Here is a 19241-nt window from a genome sequence, read left to right as displayed (position 1 = left end):
GCCGTGGTGCTGAAAGGACAGCTCCTTCTTCAGCATCGCCTTGGCTCTAGACACCCACCCGCTGGTCTCTCTCCTCCCTGCCTCTTTCTAATCAAGGATAGAGGAGGAAGAGGGTAGGGCGGGGGACTTGCCCAGACCTCCCTCCCTCAGCTCTCCCCCCCCCACCTTCTGCAGGCAGGTGCTTCTGCCTTAGATGCTGCTGCAGCTCCGAGGGCACCGGCGACCATGCCTTGATGCCCGCCACCCTCCCCAGCGGTGTCCATGGCGGTGGCAAGGAAAATAAAAACTTTGTTGACTGTGAACATTTTGGTCTTTGTGGGGATCATCCTCTTCTCAGTCTACTGCAGGATCCAGGATCGTTCCCAGGAGTTGGTGCAGATCGTCAGGAGCGCCGACCGGCGGGTGAGGAGCCGGAATACCAAGGTGGGAGCCCTCCTGGACAGGGAGTCTATCCTGCAGCGGCTGGACCACCTGGAGGAAGTTGTGTACAACCAGCTCAATGGTAAGCCAGGAGGAGGATGAGCAAAAGTGTCTGGGGGAGGTGGGAGGGTTCATACAGGGCTTTGGGGGGTGGATTTAAAAGTACAGCCTGATACTCAGCTAGCTCTCTCTGTGTTTTTGTGTGTGTTTTTATCATGCAATGGTGAGACCACGTGGAGTTTTCTAAGGCTTGGACAAATCACATGGTGCCCCTATTGAACAGGTCAGGTCAACCTTCAAGCCTAACAGATACAGGCAGTGCATTTAATATAGAGGAGTTGCTGCATAAAATGACAATATAGGATATTTTGATTGAAGCATCTTCTGAGTACTGCCTCTTGAATGTAAAGCTAGCTCTGGGGTTATAGAACTTGACACAAAGTGGGCATATATCACATACTCATAGTTTAGGGTTCTTTGTTCTTTTTTATATCTAACAGCAGTCAGGCTTCATTTATTGAAGCGTATAACAATGTTTAACAAACATCTAACAAAGATAGATAATGGCCAATAATTTTACAGTCTGTAAGTTTCAAGCGGGTCTGCACTTTACGTAGGCCAATGGTGAGACAAGTGGATTTCTTGATTTTCAGAAAAACTGCTTGTTTGCTTGTGGGTTTTTTTATTATTTTTTAAAAAAACTTCAAACAAACCTCAGAGAATCATAGAATTGTGGAGATGGAAGGGACCCCAAGGGTCATTTAGTCCAACCTCCTGCAATGTAGGAATCATAGCTAAAGAATCCCAAACAGATGATGGCCATCCAACCTCTGTTTATGGACTCTCCTTCATTGGAGGTTTTTAACTTTCTGAAGCAGGCTGTTTCACTGTGGAACAGCTCTTGCTTTCAGAAAGTTATTCTTAATGTTTAGTTGGAATCTCCTTTCTCGTAATTTCAAAGCAGTTCAAATCAAAGTGGTTTACAAAAGGTCTGTGTTCAAGAGTCACTTGTGCCACATAAAGTAATCATAGTTTGCTACTGCAGTATATGAACTTCTATTCCCCATCTGTAAAAATGGGATTGTGTGTTCCCACCTGCATGCATATCACTTGAATTCTCATCACATGTTTATGCAACACTTAGGACTTAGACATGCATCACTTCATCTCACTGTGCTCAGGCAGTGAATTAAAAACTGACTGTGGCAGTGACAGCCATGGTAGTACCAAAAATTTTGGTGGACAGTGTAAGGCATGATGGGAAACATGGAGAACCTCCAAATGTTGGTAGACTACAATTTCCATAATCCCTGGCCATTAAACACGCCAATGGGGGCTGATGGCAGTTGGAGTTCTGCAACATCTGGAAGGTCATTTGTTCTCCAACCCTAATGCAATGGATGATGCCATGGACCCAACCCACAGCCCATTGGGAAAGAGAGCCTTCACTCACCCAGTTATGGGGATGTGCTCCCTGTGGAATTGGAAGGTGCAGTATCACAAGGAGTTGTGGTCTAGTTGTTGCCATAACATGTGGGTGGCCTCACATCACCAAAGAGCTAAGAAGCCCCATATGGTTGGTTAACTCTAAGGGTGCGTGTAAGAGTAGGGATGTGGTTGATTAAGGAGAAATCTTAGGGGGCTCTGTTTGGGGTACAGAAGCAGACCCAAGAGGGAGGCAGAGGAGGTCCTCAGTCTGGTTCAAGCCAAGTGCTTGGTGGTTGCTATCCTAACTGCATACTGACTTCACTGGGCAGTGTGATACAAATGTTCTATCTGTGGTGATTGACCAGGGCTGACACAGTCACATAAGCAAATTATGTATTGATTCCACAAGATGTGAAGAAATACCAGTAATGAAAGGCTCACAGATAATGGTGTAAACCATCTCTCTTGTAATCAAAGCCAACATGAAAGTTCTGGCTATGCTGTTTGATCTCTGATGTCCAGTGATGGCTCACCTCTTGGTACTGGAGTCACTTATTGTGATGAACATCGGCAGGCATGAGCCAGCCATACTGACCTCCCTATTGGCACTGCAAACACAGTACACATTGTAAAGCACTTTGCAAGATTAAAAATGTGATAGAAAATATAGTAGCAGTAAAAGGTTGCATTGTTATGTTGAAGGTGGGTGTTTAACGTCCTTTGTACTCTTTTTTGAGTGCGATTTCTGTATCACTTCTGCTACCATTGTCCCTAGTCCTCATGAAGGACAGAGACCAATTATATTTTATGAAAGCATACACAGCTTTTTTTTATTAATCCCACTTGCTGCCCCCCCCCCCCAAGTTTGGGTTGTTGTTATTGTTTTTTTAAAAGATCTCATTAGATGTACAGATGAGAGCATATTTATTTGTGGGTTTGAAACAAGATGACTAATAATACCTGTTTATGTTACTCCCCATCTTCCCTGTGCCCGATGCCTCACAAGTGAATCCTGGTTTTACAGATATTCATAAGCAGTTAAATATGAACCCCTAAGGGAGTTGCAGCATACAGTAATGAAATTTTGCAACTATTTGGGAGGGAGGAATGTGTTTGATGTAATGTTTTGCCTCAACTCATGTTTAGCGACCAATAAAGCTACACAGATAAGATTAAGGGCACACTTGTCATATGCAGAAAGTTGATTTCCCGTGCAATACTAAACGGAGTTGGGCAGGGCATGTGTTTTCAAAGATCACCCATCTCTTCAAGAGTCCCTCAGGCTTATGGTGGGTGGCAGACCTTCCACATTTTCTCTACATGGATCTCTGTATTTTACTCTTCCTTCACCCTTGGTTTCAATGGGGAGAAATTGAGTTGCAGCATATCCAGGTTGGCATAGAGGGGAAGCCTGATCCAGGGACTCCTCAATGAATGAAAGTTTGCCTTTCATTCTTCTCTGGGCCTAATACCAGCTACCACTGGTGAAACAACTACTATGCCTGTGGAACTTAATAACAGGCATGCACTACCCACGGTAAAGCTCTTCTTTACTGGAAGAGAGGCACCTCTGCTCAGACCTAAATCCCACCAGCCAGTGGATCTGTGGGATAGGATTTCTCTGGCCAACGGGTGTCATTTCAACTTTCAAAAGCAGAGAAAGTGAAATGGTTAAAATCAATGGTTATATTTCTGATGTTTGTGCATAACACAGTGCTTTGCTTGCTGGTATATTTCACAGTGAAGTTGCACTGTGACGCCTTTGCATGAGGAGGCTGTGCAACAAAGTTTGTTGAAACTTAGGTGATTTTTTTTAATGACATGGATCAGGCCCTCCAGTGCGTGAAGAGGGTACTCATGGAATGGTCCATTACTGCTGGTGGTTTCTATTTTTCTAAGACCCAAAATGAGAACTTTGCAAATAATAGCTGGAGGAGGAAGGTGTCCACTCTCTAGGCCAAGACATAGAATTTGGATGGGAATTCTGTGGCCCTCTAGATGTTGTTGGACTGATTTGTCCCAGCCTGCTTGGTCAGTGACCAAGAATATCTGAAGGGGCACGGGTCTCCCAGCCCTGATGTAGAACATCTAAATGAAATATTTGTCCATGCTTATGTGCTCAGAGCACTAAGACACATGGGTATCTGTAATTATAAATGTGTAGATGAAGAAGGAAGGACTGCGGTCCTATCATGTATTAGATAGATAACCTATGGGATGCTAACTGGGGATCCAGGTTGTGTGTGCCAACACACTGCTTTGGTAAAAGACAAGAACTGCTATTGCACCAGACTGCTTACATGACACAACCAAAGTAGGTCAGGTGGTACTCATTAAGCCCATCATTGGGTTAGTATTGATAATAAGGATACTTGGCCCTTGCTGCCCATGAGTTATCTTTGCTTTGCTTTCCTTGCTTCCCACCCAACAAGAACCAGTTGTAACAAGAGGGCAAATGTGGAGGACCCCTTTAAGAAGAACCGTTGACCATAGCACCTTATCTAGCTCTGCATACCCTAATTTGCAGCAGCTGGAGGAAAATATTCAGATGTATGCAAGTATCTCTGTGCACCTACTCACACACTTAACATATCTAAGCCATGCCTTTCGTGGAATAATGACATTAAAAGCTACCTCAAAGGTAATCTAATCCAACACCATGCCAATACAGGAAATCCATGGCTGTAGCATCCCAATTAAAATGTTCACAGCTGGTTCCATGAGAGAGAGAGAGAGAGAGAGAGAGAGAGAGAGAGAGAGAGAGAGAGAGAGAGAGAGAGATTGTAATAATGATGCAGGGCAATAACTACACACAGAGACCATTCTCTATCTGTACAGAAACACACACTGAAGCATCTCAGCTCCAGTGACAAAAAGTCAAAGGAACAAGGGAATTAAGTACCCAGGTGACGAGAGGGAAAGTACCACCTATTTAATTAATTAATTAAAGCATCAATTTAAAACTGCGAGGAGACCATGATAAGGGCATTGTATGCTGGAAGCTAAATCCTGTAAAAACTCAGAGCTTAATCCTAGAGGTATTAAGCCTGTAGAAACTTTGTTTCCAGCAGGGAATCTTGATGAGCTACAATAAACCTGGATAAAATCCCATTTTTTATAGAGAGGGTAAAAAAAGAAAGAAAAGAAAAAGCAACCCACTGTCATGCAGTGCAGACACAGCTAATGGGAGATTCATATTAGAATTAAAAAGGTAGGCGTAAGCTTTTGTGTGAAGCTCGGTATAGCCTTCAGTTTGAGCTTTCAGTTTAGTATAAAACCTAGCTTCAGTTTTGTTTTTAAACCAGAGGGTTAATCTCTACCCATTGTCTACTCCTGTGAAAAAAATTCCTATTCCCAAGAAGGTAAATTGACCTAAACCCACCTTCCTTTCAAATTCCTGCTCACTGGGATATAGCCAGGACCAGGGGTCAGCAAACTTTTTCAGCAGGGGCTGGTCCACTGTCCCTCAGACCTTGTGGGGGGGCGGACTATATTTTGAAGGGAAAAAAACACTGAACTATGAATTCCTATGCCCCACAAATAACCCAGAGATGCATTTTAAATAAAAGGACGCATTCTACTCATGTAAAAACACGCTGATTCCCAGACCGTCCGTGGGCCGGGTTTAGAAGGCGATTGGGCCAGATCCGGCCCCTGGGCGTCAGTTTGCCTACCGATGATGATGATGATGATGAAGAAGAAGAAGAGTTTGAATTTGATACCCCGCTTTATCACTACCCTAAGGTGTCTCAAAGCGGCTAACATTCTCCTTTCCCTTCCTCCCCCACAACAAACACTCTGTGAGGTGAGTGGGGCTGAGAGACTTCAGAGAAGTGTGACTAGCCCAAGGTCACCCAGCAGCTGCATGTGGAGGAGTGGCAGAGACGCGAACCTGGTTCCCCAGATTACGAGTCTACCACTCTTAACGCACTACACCACACTGGTTCTCATGATGTAGTGTCTCAACCCGTGATAGAGCATCAAAATAACAAGCACGTTAAGCAGACAACTGAGACCAGCTGCAAGACAAGAAGGTCAAAATGGGCAACTCCGCTCCTCTCCTTAATAACCTAACACAGTGGTCAGCAACCTTTTTCAGCCGTGGGTCAGTCCACCGTCCCTCAGACCATGTGGTGGGCCGGACTATATTTTGGAAAAAAAATGAATGAATTCCTATGCCCCACATATAACCCAGAGATGCATTTTAAATAAAATGACCCATTCTACTTATGTAAAAACACGCTGATTCCCGGACCGTCCACGGGCCAGATTGAGAAGGCAATTGGGCCGTATCCAGCCCATGGGCCTTAGGTTGCCTACCCCTGACCTAACACATCTCAGTTTTCCAGGGAAACTAACTCACTACCCTATAAAACAAATATGCAGGTAGAAAGCCAGCAGCGTTGTGAGGACAGTTCAATATATTTTACAGAATGTCACATGTACAACTGTCTGCTTGCTGGACAAAAGTTATGAGTGTGTAATCAATAAATGTCTTATCTGCAGGGAGCCAGTTCATTCCCTTGAGGCCAAGGTAGCAGACCTGGAGAAGCCTAGAGAGTCAGAATGGTTATTTGACAAGGACCTCAGAAATGTGATAGCTGCCTCCCATTCCCAGCATGAGAGTCCCCCAGCTGCCATGGATGCTTCATGGAAGGAAAACATCAATCCGAGGAAGAGGGAAATGATCTCTTAGAAGGCATTCATTGCCTCTTTCAGGATGAAGAGTTTTCCATTCCTGAAGCCTGAAGGTGCTCCTCTGGTGGGTGGAAAGATCTTAGCATGTGGATGATGGAAGCATTAGGGACTTAGATAGCTGGATGTGTGATGGGCAGGCAGACCACATAGTGATTTGTTTGCCTGATATAAAAGTTGTGAACATCAAATGTCATCTAGATAGCCTGGCAGATAATGCCGGGGAGTTCTTTAAAACATGTTGAGTGTTTTCAGATCAGATGGCTTATCAGTTTTTAATTTATTCAAAAGGACCTAGATCTTTGTTTGTTGCCTGAAACATTGCAAATCAAGGGCCAAATACCTAAGTTAAGGGGGAAGTCTCTGCCCAGTTCCAAAAACAAAGATGGTGACAGGCATGCTGCATGGTGGGAGGCGGGAGGCCATTTCACAGGCAGGGGGCCAGCACCAAAAAGGCCCATTCTTAGACTCCCTTCCCATAATGTTACTTCAGGCACAGGAATCTGCCCTTCGTGTTGCACTGGGAAATGCATCTAGCTCAGGCATCCCCAAACTGTGGCCCTCCAGATGTTTTGGCCTACAACTCCTATGATCCCTAGCTAACAGGACGAGTGGTCGGGGAAGATGGGAATTGTAGTCCAAAACTTCTGGGTCCATGAAACATTTGGAGGGCCACAGACTTCCCAATCCCTGCTTTAGTAAAAAGTTGGTGCTGTCCTTTTGTTTACATGATTTATAAATGCCCTTTGTACAAGTGACAGGGTACAGTGGTACCTCGGGTTACAGACGCTTCAGGTTACAGTCGCTTCAGGTTACAGACTCCGCTGACCAAGAAATAGTACCTCGGGTTAAGAACTTTGCTTCAAGACGAGAACAGAAATTGTGCGGTGGCGGCAGGAGGCCCCAATAGCTAAAGTGGTCCCTCAGGTTAAGAACAGTTTCAGGTTAAGAATGGACCTCCAGAACGAATTAAGTTCTTAACCCGAGGTACCACTGTAGTCTAAAATAAAGCATAGAATCATAGAATCATAGAATTGTAGAGTTGAAAGGGACCCTGAGGGTCATCTAGTCCAATCCCCTGCAATGCAAGAATCTCAGCTTACCGCTTTACTGAAATCAAGATAAAGTAAGTCCACAGCATTCCTCCGATCCACCAAACTCGTAACCTCTATCAAATGAAGAAATGAGATTTTTCTGCCATGACTTGTTTTTGAGACACTCATGCTGGGTCTTAGTAATCACAGCATCCTTTTCTAAGTCCTCACAGACCGTTGAATTATCTGTTCTAGGACCTTTCCTGGTATTAACATCAAGCTTGCCTGCCAGTAGTTACCTGTGGCTTCTTTTCCTTCTTTTTGAAGGTGGGAACATTTGCCTGCCTCCAGTCCATAGGGACACCACATGGTCTCCAGTTGTTCTCAAAGATTATAGACAGAGGCTCTGAGTTTACACCTGCAAGCTCCTTTAGTACCTTTGAGCGCAGCTGCTCTTCAGGCCCTGGAGATTTGGATTCATTTAAAGTAGCTAGCTGTTCCTATCTGTTTGTATCTTGGGCTTCAACTCCCTCCTTGCATCATTTATTCTGTTATTACCAGGTTGGGCACTGCTAGACAGAAATACAAAGATTTAATAAAATAAAATAAAATAACAGAACAACAATTGCCAAGAGCAGAAGCACTCAGGACACTCCTTCCAGACACCTGTCTCCCTAAAATGTGTCTCAACCAACCATCTAGAATTATAGAGAAGTGAAGTCAGACACAATGCAGTAGGGAGCATGGATAGGGGTGTGTCAAGGCAGAAGTCGGGCACAGGTCAGAAGTAACTCACAAGGTGTTAATTAAATTATCAGAAGAGCTCAGGCCTAGTGAGCACAGCAACTCTTCTCAGTAGGTCCTGCTCCCCCACCACTACATGAGAAAATTGTGAGGACTAAAGGCCCCTGCCTTCCCACCACTTTCTAAGTCTCTTCCTCCACAGGGGGGTGGGTCCTACATGCCCATCTGGGGGGGGGGGATTTTACATTCCTGGAGGTGGGACACACACACACGTGTGTGTGTGTGTGTGTGTGTGTGTGTGTGTGTGTGTGTGTGTGTGTGGTTCAGGCTCTGGCTCTGGCATACCCTCCAACATTTCTCTGATGAAAATAGAGACACCCCATTCCATAATGATATTTTTACTATTTACACCCCACACATCTTACTGTGTTGCCCCAGCCACTCTGGGCAGCTTCCAACATATATAGAAATATAATAAATCATTAAACATTTTAAAAGCTTCCCTATACAGGATTGCCTTCAGACGGCTTGGGGGTCAAGATAACTCCATACCTTCCAACATTTCTCCAATGAAAATAAGGACGTCCTAAGGAAAAGCAGGACATTCCAGGATCAAATCAGAAACCGGGATGGCTTCTCTAATTCAGGGACGTCCCTGGAAAACAGGGGCATTTGGAGGGTCTGCTCTGGCAACGCAGTTTCTGGCGTGGGGCTCAGGCTTGGTGGCGACAGAGGGGCTGTCGGGCGAGTGTCCTTAAAAAAAACTCATCAACTTTTCAACCTCTTTTTTACCTCTTGAAATATGGCAACCGTATTCCCAAGTAACCTGAGACTTCTTTGCCTTTTCTGTCTTTGCTCCACCCCACCCTCTTCATACCTATGCAAGTTCTGGGAGATAGTGGGGAGAGGAACTGGTCACATCAGGAGGAGGAAACTCCCTGGCTTCTTCAGCAGCCTGCCTCATCTCTGCCTCTTGGCTTGCCATCTCAGCACTGCTCCCTGCCACAGCCTCTTCCTGCTCAATAGACCTTGTTACCTCTTCAGTTTCAGACACCTCTTCCTGCTAGTCTACTCCTTCTTCTCCCTCTGACCACTCATTGCCATCTCATTACCAATCCCCTGGCTCTGAGCCTTCTTCCCTTGGGGGGGGGGGGTACCCCAGCTGGTGCCTTCCACCACTCCTCTGCATCTAGCCGGTCCACGACAGCATGCAATTCAGTTAAATGCACATTTAAACATGAATTTATCCAATCTGCACTTTTTGCGGTGCAGTTCTCCAGCTAAGTAATGTGTACAGAAAAATGCACATACTAAAGTTTGTGAAAATGCATATATTGATGAAACTAACAGATAAAACTTCATTATATTTAGGGCAAATGCTTGGCAACAAAATTGAATACATTAGGCAAAATTGCATACCAATGTAAGTATATTGGGAGAAATTTGCACTGAAATGCTGATTGATATTTATGTACACACAGAGAGAGACTGTGGAGGCAGAGCTTTAACCATTGCGGCTAGTTGCCATCAATTGCCTTCCCCATATATTTGTCAAATCTTCTTTTAAAGCTATCTAGGTTTGTGGCCATCACTGCCTTCTGTGGGGGAGAGTTTTGTAGTTGTAAGGAGAAGTACTTCCTTTCATATGTCCCTGGTTTTTCCAACACTCAGCTTCACTGGGCATCCATGACTTCTAGGATGGAGAGAAAAAGAAAAGTTTTTCACCATGCCTTGCCTATTATGCACTTCTATACCATGTCCTCCTTAACTCTCTTTTTCTATAAACTAAAAAGTCCCAAATGCTTCAACCTTTCCTCATAGGGGAATGTTTCCATCCCTTGATCATTTTAGTTGCCCTTTTCTGAATCTTTTCTAAACTCAGCAAAATATCTTTTTTTGAGCTGAGGCAACCAAAACTGTACACAGTATTCCAAATTTGCCTAGACCCTAGATTTGTATAATAGCATTTTGATACTGGCAGTTTCATTTTAAGGTCTTCCATATGCTCCCTAGCATAGAATTTGTCTTTTTCAACTGCTGCCACACAATTGGTTGACATCTTCATGTTATCTACTATGACCCCAAGGTCTCATTCCTGGGCAGCCCACACTCTATACTTGGCCCCCAAAGTATTACACTCCTTTTGCTTTGCTCTGCGTGCAATGAGTGCAAGATTACGGCCAAAGTAAGCAAACAGGCTTCCTATCCTCCCTAACACTGTACATGTGGGATTAAGCAGACAGGTTTTGGATTATGGTAATGCCTAATTATGCACCTGTGAAATTTGTCACACTGCTGATGGAAGCATTCACCTCTATTCCATTATTACTTAGCCCTGCCAAGAACAAAGGTTTGCTTTTGACCAGCAAGGACCCCGTGTCATTTAATCAAGGTGTGATTTTCATTCCTTGGAAATAAGACTGCAGTCCTAAAGTGGGCTGGGTGGGATTAACCACAAAGGTGGTCAAGGGCCTTATAACATGCCGCTGACAAGGTGGAAAGTGAATTAGCCTTTGAACCGAATCAGACTTCTCCCCCATCACCATCTTGAGTGACAAACATACTCCCGGCAGGATGGCTCTTGATGCAATGTCCTATAGCAGGCATCCCCAAACTGCGGCCCTCCAGATGTTTTGGCCTACAACTCCCATGATCCCTAGCTAACAGGACCAGTGGTCAGGGATGATGGGAATTGTAGTCCAAAACATTTGGCGGGCCAAAGTTTGGGGATGCCTGTCCTATAGCCTCCCCAGAAACAGATTAGGTTGGATGCTTTAAAGGAAAGGCTCCCCCCCCACACAGTGCAAACCTAAAGGATGTTTACTCAGAAGTAAATCCCAGAGAGTTCATCTGTAATGAGGACCTTTAGATTTGTTGGCTTAATTGACTAGATTTTCCTCGCCAGGGTTTTGCATTTAACTGCATAGATAATAATTCAACAGAGGGTGGGGTTTTCTGGCGGCAGTGGTGGGGGTGGGGAGGTTTAATATCTACAACTCATGCATAATCCTTTTATGCCAAAAGCAATTGAAAGGGTCAGCCGGCAATTTTACTGTAATTGCTTCTCCCCCACTCCCCCCTTTTCACCTCTTCCAGTAATACACAACAATCAATACACCATGTAATTAGATTTCATTCAATCTGGAAAAGATGAAGAGAGTTTTCATATTCTTGTTATGCACCCACTCCTCACGCCTTCCTGCCGATGGCTTTCTTATTAGACCTTTTTGGCCTATTAGGGGCAGCAGGAGGAAAAGAATAACTTTTTAAAAAATATATATTCCGGCAGATTATCGCTCTTGCACATCATAATAATTTGATTGTGCTCTCTTTGGGAGGATTAAGTACAGAGGCATTTTTTGGGGCTTGATGGATGAATCGTAAGTGACCGGTGTGCTGCATAGAGGGAAGAAAGCAGATGCTGCATTCCAAACAAGGCCACTGGTGGCGTCCTTCGAAGGCCTCATTTAGCTGTAAGAAGAAAAAGAGAGGAACTTTAATAAAAAGAGCAGGTTCTGGGTTAAATTCCTGGCATCTCTTAATAAAATGAGTTCAGCTTGCAGGGATAGGACTAGGGTTGCCAGACTCAATAGAGGACAGGACTTCTGTGCCTTTAATTGCCCTGCTCTCTTTTGAGTCTGGAAACCTTAAAGAGAAACCAGCAGACCCTTTGTTTAATTTCCAAGCAAAGGGTCTGCTGGTTTCTCTTTAAGGTTACCAGACTCAAAAGAGAGCAGGGCAATTAAAGGCACAGAAGTCCTGTGCTCTATTTAGTCTGGCAACCCTATATAGAACCCTGTGAACAACCCTGCATGGTGCTCAGTGCAGAAAGTAGTGGAGTTCAGGGGTCAAATGTGGCCCTTGAGACCTCTCTGCCTGCCTTGGAATTCTCCCTAGGCCACACCACATTTCTCCAGGCCATAACCTTCACAGTCTGCTCTGTACCCTCCTTGAGTCTTTTTGCTTGGTTGGAATGTGTCCTGGAACTCTGATAAAGCCTTTTGCTTGCCTAGTTGAAGGATAGGGGTGTGTGTGTGTGTGTGTGTGTGTGTGTGTGTGTGTGTGTGTGCGCAAACAAACCTACTGTACAAAGGTAAAAATTAATTGCTCTGCTCACAATTGTCTCTAGCCGTGCCCGCCACTGGCACGTGAAACCCAAAAGGCTGCCCAGGAGGGAATCTAAAAAAGGTGCCCAAACTCTGGACTAGGTGAACTATGGTTCTGGGACTCATGGACCTCCAAAGCTCCTTTCAGATGACAATTGGAGTAGACTGTACTGAGCTAGATGAACTATTAGTTTGGCAAAAACTTTGAAGGGTTTGCTCTAAGCAAGGCTAGCACTGAATGCAGATTGTTGACTTCACTGTAACTTGGCTTTAATCATCATCACGTAAAAAAAATGTACATCAAAGTATCTCACTGGCTACAGAGTATCAAGCTAAGTCAGAGTGAGGGCAATGCTTCCTCCTCACAGACTGGCATTTTATGAGTATAAAGATGGCACTCAATGGAAAGTATCATGGCCATCACAAACAATCTGGTCTGCCCCCTAACTTTATATCCTGCTAACACAATGAATGTCTTTCAGATGTCCTCTTCAACCATTTGCAAAAGATGTATTGCAAATTAGACATTACCCATCACTAGCCATTTCAGACAGGCAATGCGCTTAACTTGGCCATTAGCCTCCCTTTCTTCCGGCCAGAATGGCTTAAGACAGGGGTCAGCAAACCTTTTCAGCAGGAGGCTGGTCCACTGTCCCTCAGACCTTGGGGTGCAGACGGACTATATTTTGAAAATAATAATAATAATAATAATAATAATAATAATAATAATAAACGAATTCCTATGCCCCACAAATAACCCAGAGGTGCATTTTAAATAAAAAACACACATTCTACTCATGTAAAAACACCAGGCAGGCCCCACAAATAACCCAGAGATGCATTTTAAATAAAAGGGCACATTCTACTCGTGTAAAAACACGCTGATTCCTGAACCGTCCATGGGCCAGATTTAGAAGGCGATTGGGCCGAATCTGGCCCCCGGGCTTTAGTTTGTCTACCCATGGCTTTAGTGATGTATGGAAGTGAGAGCTGGACCATAAAGAAGGCTGATCGCCGAAGAATTGATGCTTTTGAATTATGGTGCTGGAGGAGACTCTTGAGAGTCCCATGGACTGCAAGAAGATCAAACCTATCCATTCTTAAGAAAATCAGCCCTGAGTGCTCCCTGGAAGGACAGATCGTGAAGCTGAGGCTCCAATACTTTGGCCACCTCATGAGAAGAGAAGAATCCTTGGAAAAGACCCTGATGTTGGGAAAGATTGAGGGCACTAGGAGAAGGGGACCACAGAGGACGAGATGGTTGGACAGTGTTCTCGAAGCTACGAACATGAGTTTGACCAAACTGCGGGAGGCAGTGCAAGACAGGAGTGCCTGGCGTGCTATGGTCCATGGGGTCACGAAGAGTCGGACACGACTAAACGACTAAACGACAAAACGACAACACCCATGGCTTAAGAGCATAAAAGCCACTGATGCCTCAAGCCAGTAGCCCATCTTTTCCAACATCCTGTTCTCACAGTAGCCAACCATATGCCTATGGCAAGCCCGCAAGCAAAACCCGAGGTCCGAGGTCAACAACAATCTCTCCACCTGCATTTCCCAGGAGCTGGTATTCAGAGACATGCTACATCTTTAAGGCGCATGCTTCTAAAGCAAGGAACTAAAATCTGAAATTGCCATGATATTCTATATCGGAGACACAAAGAGGGAAACAGGCGCCCCCAATATTAATGCCATGTGCATCAGATTCGCTTTTTGAAAAACGAGACAGAGAAGAGCGGCATTAAAAGCAGGAGAGACATGTTCCTTGATAGGCATTCCTTTGAAATGCAGGAGAGGTAAACCATATGCGCAGAAGAGACGGTTCCATCCTGACTGCTGGCTTTGCATTAAGGCTCTGCCACTGCTATGTATTTTGCTTCAATATGCAATAGCATCCCTGTAGCAAAGGGAGACTCGCAAGTAACATTTCATTTGTTTGCTGGGACCTACTACTGAATTGAGGCAAGCTCGAAGCTGTGAGAAGCTTTGCAGATAATTTAAAGGAAGGTTCCTGAAACCCCACTGGGAGTCTTTACTCAGTCTTACAAAAGCATTGTGGATGTACACTTGTGGAATCAGGGCTTTGTACATGGGAAAGTGAGCCACCTTAGGGAAGTGGGGATGTGTTGTTAGGGACAACACTGGTCGTACACCTTCACTCTAGACAGTGGCTCCCTTAGTTTGTTCAGGAGACAGAATGCCCTGACTTTTAATTTCTGCCAGACTTAGACCTGAAATCTGTTTTTAGTTGCAGAGGTGAGAACTTGCATCCTGTTCCTGAGTTGTGCAGTTTGGATTCCCAATTATTTTTCATTGTATTTGTAATCTGGTCTTTCCTCCAAGGACCTCAAGGCAGTTTCTCAGTACATCCAGCACAATCTGCTCCTTCCTCTTTTTTTAAAAAAATTGCTACTACTACTTGCTTATTTAATTGCATTTATACCCCACCTTTTTTCTAAGGAACTCAAGGTGGTGTGCAAGGTTCTCCACCTCCTCATTTAATCCCCGCAACAATCAGGAACCACAAGACAGAGAAACCAGTAGGAGAACACTTCAATCTCCCAAGACATTCTATACAAGATCTCAAAGCAGCTGTTTTATTACAGAGAAATTTCAGAAACAGACTGGAAAGAGAAGTTGCTGAATTGGAACTCATTACCAAGCTTAAAACCATGGAGCCACCTGGGATGAACAAAGACATAGGAGTCTTATCTCATTATGCATGATCAAGCTTTCTTTAGCGCCTCAGCCCTTGCTTTTCCCCCGCAGGACCAATTGCAGTCATCAGCAGTCATTAACAACCATCTACAGGTTTACCACTCCCATCAGCCCATCACCCACCCCACCACCCTCTGTATATATATAAGGGTCTGACTCTTCTGTTTCAAGTGTATCTGAAGAAGTGTGCATGCACACGAAAGCTCATACCAAAATAAAAACTTAGTTGGTCTTTAAGGTGCTACTGAAGGATTTTTATTTTATTTTGCTTCGACTCAGACCAACACAGCTACCTACCTGTAACTAGATCTGTGAAGTATGTTAGGCTGAGAGGTCGTGACTAGCCCAAGGTCACCCAGTGAGCTTTCATGGCCAAGTGGGGATTTGAACCCTGGTCTCCCAAGTCCTAGTCCAGCACTCTAACCACTACACCAGGCACCAGTGGTTCCATCCAAATCTGGACCTTGTCTAGGCTTGACCAAAAACTCACATTCAGGAGGCCTGGTTATTATTTATTTATTTCTTTATCTATCATATTTATTAGACTTCCCTTTCCACAAAATTTCTAAGGACAGTGAAATACAAATTAAAACATCAACAGCCATAAAATCACAAGGTCATACGAATAAACAGGGCAATACATAGCCACAATATCACAACACATTGCAATTAAATTGTTAATCCATGTACAGTGGTACCTCTAGTTATGGACCCAATCCGTTCCGGGGTGCCATTCGCACCCCGAAAAGTCCGTAACTAGAGCGGCACTTTTGCACATGTGCAAAAGCATGATAGAGCACTTCTGCACATGCGCGAAGCACACAGACCGCTTCTGCGCATGCACGAAGTGCACAGAACGCTTCTGTGCCTGCGCGTGCGGCGAAACCCGGAAGTAAACACTTCCGGGTTTTCCACGTTCTTAACATGAAAAAACGCAACCTGAAGCGGCTGTAACCCGAGGTATGACTGTATGTTGAATGGAACAGATTGTAGCCCCCCAAAGGGAGTGCATCCCTTGAGATGAAAAGGATTCCCAGCCCTGTATTAGGCAACTTCTACCTGGTTGCAAATGCCCCGTTTCTGGCAAGGTTATCTAGGGGGCTGTGACTAGTCAGTTTCAAGTGTGTTTGGGGAAAGCCAATTATCCAACATACTGGTATTTCAGTCTGTTTTCAGGACTGACATTGGGACCAAAATAGCCCTGGTCCCTCAGATTGATGACCTTCATTGGGAGAAAGACAGACAGAAGGAGTTTGGCCTTGTTGATTTCCCTTATTCTCTCAGCAACCTTTGATGTCGTTCTGGACTGGCTCTGTGAATTAGGAGACTGAGGGCTCTGTGAATTAGGAGACTGAGGGCACTGTGTTGTGGGTGTTCTGTTCCTAAGGGATGACTCACCATGATGGCTATATTCTACCTCTACTGTTGGAGACACTTTGCCTTGGGGTATCAGTTGCTGGGAATCACAAGTGGGTAAAATGCTATTGCACTCAGGTTCTGCTTGTTGGCTTCCCAGAGGCATCTAACTGGCCACTGTGATGAAAGGATGCTGAGATAGACAGGACTATGGCTGGATCCAGCAGAGCTAGTCTTACATTCTCATGATTGAAGGGGAAGCCTTGTCTATGTCTAGTTCCTTGTATAGTCCAGTTATGACATCTGAGACGATGACATACCAACACGAGCACATCATTGGGGTTACAGGTAGGTAGCCGTGTTGGTCTGGGTCGAAGTAAAATAAAAAAATTCCTTCAGTAGCACCTTAAGACCAACTAAGTTTTTATTTTGGTATGAGCTTTCGTGTGCATGCACACTTCTTCAGATACAGTGAAATAGGAGTCCTTCTCTACATAAGTGCCTGGGGACTCCTATTTCACTGTATCTGAAGAAGTGTGCATGCACACGAAAGCTCATACCAAAATAAAAACTTAGTTGGTCTTTAAGGTGCTACTGAAGGAATTTTTTTATTTTACATCTTTGGGGGTGATTGTGTTGTTCTCCCTTTACCACTGAGCAGTCAAAATGACACTGCACCCTGCCCAAATTGGGATTTGCACCCACCTCAATTTAGAAATCACCCAGCCAGGCTCGATTCATCTGGGATTAGGGGTAAGGCTTCCTGTCTGGAGCGCTTGAGTTCCAGACAAAGCGTGAGTCGCCTCTGTTTGCTATTGGAAAGGAAGCATTGAGATTGATGGCAATAGTTTGTAGCCATTTGCTTATGGAGGTCGTGTGGAAATAGCTATCATCTCCTGAAAGATGAGGCAAATGAATCAAACTGATGCCGCTGCTATTAAGAATGGCTTTGGCCTTAAATATAGTAACATTCTGCCTTTTCTGGTTTGATGGAGGGGTTTTAAAGGGAGGCTGTTGTTGTTTTGCTGTATTTTCAATGGTTCAGAGAGCTGCTTGCTGCAGACCCTCCAAGTGTCCCTATGTTGGAGGGACCTGTTTACCTACAAGATTGCTATACCCCAGGGGTCAGCAAGGTTTACCTCGCCTGGGCCGGTTCGCTCCCACAGAGATCGCTCTGTGGGCCGGATTGCATCTGCTCCGCATTGTGCCAGTTTAGCGCAGTACGCGGGGACTCGCCAAGCAGGTGGCTCGGTTCGGGAGCAGCTCGTGGGCCGTTAAAATGACCCCCGTGGGCAGCTTGTGGCCCATGGGCCGCAGGTTGCCAACCCCTGCTTTACCCCATATGTGTCCACTCAGCCACTTTGATCAGTGGAGATTGGCACAACTACAGGTGCCACTTCATGCCCGTTCCACATTTGTAAAAATAAAAATAATAATAATAAACCTCAGTTGTTTAGGGAGATAGTGCCTGCACTTTGGAATTCCCTGCCTATTGAGATCAAGCAGACATTTTGCTATTTTTCTTTTCTTTTCAGTGCCTGCTAAAATCATTTTTGTTTAGACAGGCCTACCCAGATGCCTAGAAAGTTGAGGTAATTTAAATCTGTCTTAGTATTTCATCTACTGCATGTTTTTAAAGTATGGTTGTGAATTTTTATTGTTTTATCTTTTTGTAAACTGCTTTGAGGTTTTTTTTTACAATCAAGTGGTCTATAAATTTCATGAAATAAATAAAAAAATATATCGAAAGTGTTGGGCACCAAATTCCAAGTGATGTACTTTATTATTATCGCATACACACACACGCACACAAATTTGTATTAGTTTTCCATTTAGTAATATACAATCACATCATTATTACTCACTTTACCTCTCTGGCTCTTTAGAGCCCATTGACTTCCTTCCCTCCCACCTCATGGCTTTCAAAATTAACCTTTATATCATTGCATTTTATGCATTTTCCAATTCTAGTTACACTCATTACAAAATACCTCAAAATTTAAATAAATATAAAAAGGGAGAAAATTCCCCATTACAAGTCTTCAGACAACCCTGCTAGTGATGTTAATTGCTTACAATAATCCTGTGGTGCACTTTATTTAACTTGGAAAAGCACTTTGAGGCTGCAGTTCTAGGTGTCTAGGGACGTGAGTGGCACTCTGGGCTAAACCACTGAGCCTCTTGGGCTTGCCGATCAGAAGGTCAACAGTTCGAATCCCAGTGATGGGATGAGCTCCTGTTGCTCTGTCCCAGCTCCTGCCAGCCTAGCAGTTCGAAAGCACGCCAGTGCAAGTAGATAAATAGGTACCGCTGTGGTGGGAAGGTAAACCGCGTTTCCGTGCACTCTGGTTTCCATCACGGTGTCCCATTGCATCTGAAGCGGTTTAGTCCTGCTGGCCGCATGACCCGGAAAGCTGTCTGTGGACAAACACCATCTTCCTCGGCCTGATAGCGAGATGAGTGCCGCAACACCGTAGTTGCCTTTGACTGGACTTAACTGTCCAGCGGTCCTTTACTTTTATCTCTAGGCACCTGCACTATGGGCTGAGCTCCACTCAATGCAATGGGGCTTACTTTTGTGCAAACATGCACTTTGTGCAGAACCAGTCTTTGCCCGAGTTGGGTGGAGACAGCCTCAGATTGAGTTGGGCCTTCTGGCATGGTCCTCAGAGAAAGGCCGGTTGACAGCAATAGGTCTTACTACTGAGTCCACATGTAAAGCATTGTGCCATCAGTT

At 44.6% G+C, this 19241-nt stretch overlaps 1 protein-coding gene across 1 annotated transcript in view; it reads left to right on the top strand.

Moving 5' to 3' along the window:
- The first annotated feature begins 211 nt into the window (after positions 1 to 211).
- GALNT9 (polypeptide N-acetylgalactosaminyltransferase 9) overlaps positions 212 to 19241 on the top strand; it is a 194381-nt gene continuing 175351 nt past the window's right edge. Inside the window, exon 1 of the mRNA XM_060269465.1 lies at positions 212 to 502. Within this exon, the coding sequence (XP_060125448.1) occupies positions 262 to 502 (241 nt within the window). The 5' untranslated portion in view covers positions 212 to 261. The remainder of the gene's footprint in view (positions 503 to 19241) is intronic.

This window comes from Zootoca vivipara, chromosome 17 (genome assembly GCF_963506605.1).
Source record: "Zootoca vivipara chromosome 17, rZooViv1.1, whole genome shotgun sequence".
Lineage (NCBI taxonomy): Eukaryota > Metazoa > Chordata > Lepidosauria > Squamata > Lacertidae > Zootoca > Zootoca vivipara.
The sequence above is the reverse complement of the archived record's forward strand: the minus strand, read 5'-3'. Positions and strand labels throughout refer to the sequence as shown.